Consider the following 7,365-nt stretch of genomic DNA (forward strand, 5'->3'; position numbering starts at 1 on the left):
AGCACCAAATATAATCAAATTGCGGCAAGTTGACATATTGAAGCCTTATCCTAAACAACACTCAAGAGCAACCACTAAGATCTTTGACAAATTCATGTTTGAAAGGCCTTTCTTAAACACTATAAAGCTTAAATACTAGCAACAAATTTTGACATCTCAATACTTCATTAAAGATTACAAAATTTTACCCAAAAATCTCAAGCTACATTACCAAATTTAACAAAGGATTAACAGTTCAAGATTGGAGCATCAATCATATACCATAAAAGGTTTCCTACCAGGGACGAGTCCCTCTCTAACAGTTCTACAGACTTCAATCACATGACACTTGCATCTTCTTGGTGATCTCCCACACATTCGGAGGGAAATGCATGCAGCACTTCCCATTCCCATGTTACTAAATTATCTGAACTGTCTTATACATGTCGGACCTAAGAAAGCTCCTCTCACATAATAGCCACGTCTAAGTAATCTCCAATCTGCACATGTCAAAGAAAAGGTTAATGACAAAGCTTGAGCATGGTAAGAGACTGACTGATGTCAATACAAGTGATATTCTGCCTACCTCAAAGCTAAGTTCACCTAAGGTTTTGCTGTCATCCAATCGCCTCCCATTACCATAAGAAAAGGTCTTCCCGACCTGATGAAGCAACAAAACATATCACAATACAAACTCTCATAGGAACAATTGATGTATCAACTGCATACACCATATTCATAAAGACATCTCTCTATGTAGAAATTCTATTCAATCTCATTATAAATTTTACTAGGTAATACAAACAATTCAACACTCATACATTATCAATACGACAAAGCTTGGCCCCACAATGTGTGTAAAGCCAAGGTACAAATTAACCTAAATAAGTCATCATAGGAACAAATACACACTGCAATCATTTTTTTTTAAAACACACGACAATTAGTTGAATATATGTATATAACCTCATCACAAACAACAGTGCAACATCTTTGAGTTACATGGATATGGAAAGATGGAAGAAAGCGGAAAGCTAAGGAGAAGAGAGAAAAAGACTAACCTCCCTCACCACAAAACGTCCATTCTTGTCAGGATATACAAATGCAAAGGAAAGTCTTGCATCTCTTCTCCTGGCTGCCGGAGCTACCTCCTTCACCTGTACAAGAAGTAAAATCAACAGAGTCAAAAGACGGAGGAAGAAAGAAAAGAATGTTGCAGACAAAACTACCAATAAAGTTGATAATAATAAAGACAATTTAACAAACTATTTTAACATATTAACATACCAGATCAGTTAACTCACGAAGTGTAGCATCCTTCCATGTATAAATCTGAACCTCATCCTTGGGCTCCTTGCCTCTAACTGCAAAATCTTCTTTAGAATGAAGACCACCAATCTGCAGATTTTTCAAAGATGAAGTCATAAGCTTGAAGAACTTTCTACATGTAACATACAAACAAGGCATCAGGAAAAAGTTAATATTCTACATCTAAAACGAGTTATTATGGTCTTTCCTTGAAAGTATACCTAAAAACCATTAGCAGTTGCTAATAGTTGGAAATGTGAAACTTCCACTATGTGATGTAAGCATGTGATAGTGTAGTTTGCATAGTTATTAATACAAGATACTGTAACAGTACTATATAAAGAAAGTATGTACCATGGACTATAAAGCGACGTTATTGACTTTGTAAATGTGATGTTAAAATTCCTAAGCAAAGATTCTAAATATACTACATAAACCATAGATCTTCACCAACAATGAAGGTTTCTAAGGCTCACACCGAAGGTTGAGTTGGTTAGCAGGCTCTACCCAGGATAGCAAAGGCCATATCAACAATACATGGATCAAAAGCATCCCCAGAACAGAGCAGCTTGAACATGGCATCCTCATATTAAGCCAGGAAAATGAAGTCAAAGCTCTGGGCAATGAACATACCTTGGTGAAAACTCGAAGCAACAGAGGACAGGTCTGCATTGAAACAGGTAAGGACAAAAAGAAAAAAGAAATATTAGCAGATCATAAACCAAAATATGGGCTTAAATAACATAATTAAAACCACAAATGATAAAATCAGTCAAGGAGAAAAACTATAGCATTAAGAGACAATTAAGTTCTGAAACCCTAATCAACAATTACAGATTCGCGATTCCAAATATGGAAAATGTGGAAATTTTCTAAAAATACGTAGTTTATGCGCTTTGAAACCCTAGAATTTGAAATGTTTAGGGAGATAGAGACAGGAAGAGAGACGCGGCTACCTTTTCGCGATCAACAGGCTCAAAGCGAGGGCGAGGGGGAGGAGGAGGACCTCGCGCTGAAGGTGGGAGTGGTCTCCCGCTCTGGCGTTTTTGTGCCTCTGCTGCTCCCGCCATCTTTCTCTCTCTCCAGAAGTTTCTATTCGCAATTTGCACTTCCTATTTCCTGCCCTGGTTATCGAAAACACCGCAGCGGTCATCTCACCTTTTGTCAGCCGATGAAATATATTAATCAATTGGGCCCATTTGGGAGAAGGTTTTAGTCCCTAACCCACATTTCAATCCGCTATGATTTCGGTCCACTGTTTGCCCCAACCAGGCTCTGCCTTCATAGCCCATTTTCGGCCCATTTCCGAGTAAGAACTACATTAATGCCCACAGTCAAGCTAGCCGTGGACATTTGGTGAATTGCAATTTTTCTTCTCTAAGAATTGGAAATTTTAATAACTCATAAATAGATTCGACGATTAATATATTTGTATTATATAAAATTTAAAATTTATATATTTATATATTATATTTTATATAAAATTATGTATCAAATTTATATCGATATAAAAATATAAAATATTTTTTTAAATTTTATTAAATTCATATATAATTATAATTAAAATTTTAAATCGTATAATTTTTATATCTTTCATTCATATTATATTTATATTATATTATTATATCGGTTTTCAAATTATTCGATCTATTCGAGAAAAAAAAAATTGTCCAATAACTTATGTGCAACTATGTGGAGTACTTGTTAAGTAAGAAAAAAAAAGGGCAATTTCAAAGGCAATTAGTAAATTTTTAAAAAGAGACAAAGGATAATTCCAACATAGTCCCTATTTGACCGTGTACTGGTTGTTCCCTCTTCACCGCAAAGGAGGAGACACAGCATGCTTTAGTGCTAAGAGCAGAAAGCTCGCTGATGGTGAAGGCCATGGCAAGAAATGGAAAATGTGCATTAAAAGTCCTTGCCCAACCATCAAAGCTTTCTAGAAATGGTAAGTTCGAACCACTACCATCACCGTCTTATTCTTGCATTAGTGCCCAAGGACAATAGTACTGTGGTTTGCCACTGTCTTTGGGGAAGTTGGACCCACCAAAAGGAAAATTGTCCTCAACTATACTGTTCAATTTGCTTTACCCATTTTTCTTTTTCAACTCTTCTCCTATTTGCTCCTCTTTGTAGTAATATGTTGTTGATGGAAGGAGTTTCTTTATTAGGGTTTCATATGATGGAACAGAGCTATGTTCATGGCCATACCAATTTTGTTAAAAGTACTTTGGCAAGTTTTGTCCGACTCTGTGACACTTCATAAAGTACAAAAAAAATTTGTATAAAAGGAAGGTTTAGGATGCTAATTCGGATTAATGGAACTGATGACAACTGAGAGTTTTGAACTAAATTACCAAGCCTCTTTGCATTTAATCCATTTGTTACGGGTTTAAACCCATATTATGCCATTTGGTTGAACCTAAACTTGGCCATAACAATATTTTCCTTTCTTTCTTTCTTTTTTTTTTTCTTTCCTACTTGTGTTCTTCTCTTCGTTTTCCTTTTTTCTTCTATCACACGTAATGTAAAGAAGTTATGCAATTTCCTTTTGCTAAAGAAGGAAATTTTTTAAAAAATAAATTGGCAATGAGCTTATAATTAAAATCGTTAAGAACTTCTTCTCTTCGGTGGATATAGCTGTAAAAGTCATTAATTGGCTAATAGAATTTGTTGTGGCATTAATGAATATTAACGCTCCAAGCAAAATCTAAATCCCACAACAAAGCACCATTGCATGAATAGACCAAAATTAAAGAAAGGGTAGGCAGGGCCAAGTGGGTACGTTTTCTTGTGATTGATTCACATCAATTTGTGTGACGGGTCATACTGCTAAAGTCATAACCTGTTCCATTATTGTCACTTTCTTCATTAAGGCCAAAGCTGTACTAAACTTCATAAACTTACATATATGGAAGTAACAATTCGAAATACAGCTAAGTTCTTTTACAATTTTTTACACTTTCATGGAGTTTGGAATGAAAACTAATTAGAGATGATAAATGAACGATTAATAGGTTCGAATAACCTAAATTGAATTTTTTTTTTGAATTAATCAAATTCAAATAATTATGAATTTAACTTTGTTTTTAATTTAAATTATTATGGATTCGAGTTCATTCAAATTCGAATATTGATTTTATATTTTTAATGTTAATCACTAGTTTATTTGTTCCAATTATGTTCCTAATTACAAGACTTTTTGCATATCATGAATTGTTTTCCATATCTAGTATGTTTACCCAATTACACTTGAGCCATGATCATGCTTTTGTGTCAAACTTGAGGCACTGATATAATTTTTGCTAATTAACCTTCCAACAATTGTTTCAAACTCCGAAAAGCATTTTGACATGCAACGCAACAACAACCTGATTCTAATAATAAGTTTTGAATATTTCATTTGCAAAGGCTTAAGTTTAAATCTCGGTATCAATAGTTTTTTTTTTAATTAATAATTTATAATAAAAATAATGTAAATCCTTTTGAAATCTATGATCTATTTTGAACTTAAAATGATAAAATCTATCCTCACAACAACCATTTGATATAAAAAAAATTATATATAAATTTAAAAAGTTATTAATCATATCCTATACATATAACATATAAAATAAATTTATTGTGTTAAATACTTAATACATTTAATAATTTATGTTGTATTCAATTTTTAATTACTCGCATCTTACATTATATTTGACATAAAACACAATACGAGGATCCCACGAGAAATTAATAAGCTTGCAAGTGAATGCTGGATCGATGGATCATTTGACAATGGAAAAACTAGAGCATCCCAATTTTGACACGTGTCTCGACACTTGACTCTACCCATCTACTCTTTCTCGTCTGCTTTTACCACACAACCCATTCTTTACTCTCACCATTCTGCTTTTTCACTTTGAAGCTTTAGATTTGGTAAAAACTAGTGGGAGAATATTTACATTTCCTATGCTTTGTTTAATTGTTCTTTTCTCCAACTTTACCAACAAATATAAATGTAGTACATATTCGAATAGTCGAATTTGTCGACCATTTTAATATTTTTTAAACAAAAAAAATGTGTAAAGGTAGGAGAATATTAATAATCTTAATTTCGTGTTGATGGTCAAGGTGATGTTTTGCGCATGATATAAAGGGGTTTCATCCGCAAACTTTATGGATATGTACGTATTATTAATTTTGTATGAGTTATTAATACATAGGAATCATTGTGATTTCCTGATTGGCGCATTTTAGCAGCCTTTTAGGACAAAAATTGAAACATGAAAACCTCATCACCTAACCTTGAATAACAACAGCCATTTGTACAATTGAGAATCTATACAGTGAGAAGGAATCCAAATCTTTGCATATAAGTCATCTCATCAAGTTTAGTGAAAAACATGAAGAACCCAACCAAAGTTAGCCTCAAAGAATTAATGATAATGTAAAAAATTTTGAAGATTTAGTGTATATGATTTGTTTTTTAAAAAGATATTCTATCTCAGACAATATATGAAATTATTGCGATATGTTCTTAAATCCAATGCAATATTAGAAGTCGAATTTAATTTAATTTGTTAATATAATTATTTTTAAGATATGATATCGAATGTAAAATTTTTTCAATATTGGGATCCATTTTGTATAAAAACTGAAATTTTCAGTATTCCCAAATTAATGAAAACCAAAATGAAGGGGGATAAATAACAATAAATGCATAGAGATTTTATCTCTATTGTTGGACCCAACAACTCCATCAAATACTTCTTGTAGGCTTGTGTAAAAAGCAATTGTCTTATTTATATGGGTGGAAAATATTAGGTGTGGATGGTAAAGGAAAAAAAGGGAGAAGTGATGGAAGAAGCAAAGTTGGACCACAAATTTGTACTACTTAAGAAAATATCTATGGCAATTTCTTTTGCTTTTGGTTGGGGGGGGGGGGGGGGAGGGGTGGTGGGGAGGGAGGGAAAGAATAGTATAGAATTAACAGCTACATTACAACACAAAAGGAATCTGGGTTCTCTCAGTCTGTCATTTTCTGTACTTCTATTTTGAAAGTCATTCGGAGGAGAGGGTGCAACAGAAAACTTAGAGGGGGGGGAGAAGCAAAAATGGAAGGATGACAGGGGAAACTACGCCATATGGTTAAATATAGGCTAATTGATTATTTTAAACCTCTTTAGCTATAATTTCCCAATCAGGGGAAAGGCTAGAGATTTTTACCATATTATAGGAACTGCTAAATGGGTTTCATTTATGAGATCATGGTGGAAATTTTATTAGTTGATCATCACATCAAAATCTCTTTCAATGTTTCATTTGGATAATCTATTACGGGTTTAGTATCAAAACAACGAGATCGCCTATTCAAATGAAACATTAGCAAAATGATTTGATTTTTTCTTTGTTTTTTATTTGATACATTTTAGTATTTAGTATTCAACCCATTTTTAAAAAATGGTATAGCTTTTTCCTGGAAAGAAAGTGTTAAACTCTTCAAGTTCAATTAGTTTCCTAATTAGTCGACTTCCTAATTTTCATCAAGCGCAAAAGATATTAATAGGTCTATATTAACAGTGTGATTTTGAACTCAAAAAGAGGAATTAGGGAGAAAAAATGGAATGAGAACAGACCATTATTTTCCATTCTAGAGGATTATAAAGCATTTTTTTCTTTTAAGAGGCTGACTAATATATAACTAACCCAACATACAATATTCCAAGACTATATATGTCTAAATTGTAGACTGTTTTATACATCCTAAATGCATGAATATTATGAGATTTATTACAATATTAACTCTTTTGGTTATGTTCATTGGTTTTTTTCAATTGTTTTTGCTTAATTTATTTTTTGTATTTCAATTTTCCATAGCTAATCCTTAGAAGAGCGTGTATGGCGAGTAGAGACAAAAAACTCTCTCCACCAACCATGGAAGTAACCGAGGGCAAACTGAGCATACAAACAAGAGAGAGAGAGAGAGAGAGAGAAAGAGAGAGTGAAAAAAAAAAAAAAAGAGAAAGCAAAAAGGGAAGAGATAGAAATTTACTAATTAAGAGAATAAAGAAAGGAAAAAAAATTCTATGGGGTTTC

At 32.9% G+C, this 7,365-nt stretch overlaps 1 protein-coding gene across 2 annotated transcripts; it reads right to left on the bottom strand.

The window, feature by feature from the left end:
• Window positions 1–133: 133 nt before the first annotated feature.
• LOC111313814 (histone deacetylase complex subunit SAP18-like) lies at window positions 134–2,438 on the bottom strand. Of its 2 annotated transcripts, none has more exons than XM_022914591.2 (6): window positions 2,244–2,438; window positions 1,921–1,953; window positions 1,267–1,377; window positions 1,041–1,136; window positions 566–640; window positions 134–479 (listed from the first exon to the last, which is right to left on the bottom strand). In XM_022914591.2, exons 1-6 carry the CDS (start codon window positions 2,355–2,357, stop codon window positions 447–449), a joined length of 462 nt encoding a protein of 153 aa, XP_022770326.1. In that variant the 5' UTR covers window positions 2,358–2,438; the 3' UTR covers window positions 134–446. The 2 variants fall into 2 exon arrangements, with proteins under 2 accessions (XP_022770326.1, XP_089608214.1); XM_089752088.1 differs by having other exon boundaries at window positions 1,795–1,953.
• Between the last annotated feature and the right edge of the window lie 4,927 nt (window positions 2,439–7,365).

The sequence above is a fragment of the Durio zibethinus genome, chromosome 23, assembly GCF_047325235.1.
Source record: "Durio zibethinus cultivar Kanyao isolate XHJ-2024 chromosome 23, ASM4732523v1, whole genome shotgun sequence".
NCBI lineage: Eukaryota > Viridiplantae > Streptophyta > Magnoliopsida > Malvales > Malvaceae > Durio > Durio zibethinus.

Coding starts and splice junctions, on each gene's coding strand:
- LOC111313814 (XM_089752088.1), bottom strand. CDS start 2,357: ATGGCGGGAGCAGCAGAGGCACAAAAACGCCAGAGCGGGAGACCACTC. Junction 1,378..1,794: donor TATGGCCTTTGCTATCCTGG/GTAGAGCCTGCT, acceptor AAAAATCTGCAG/ATTGGTGGTCTTCATTCTAA. Junction 480..565: donor TAGGTGAACTTAGCTTTGAG/GTAGGCAGAATA, acceptor TGACATGTGCAG/ATTGGAGATTACTTAGACGT.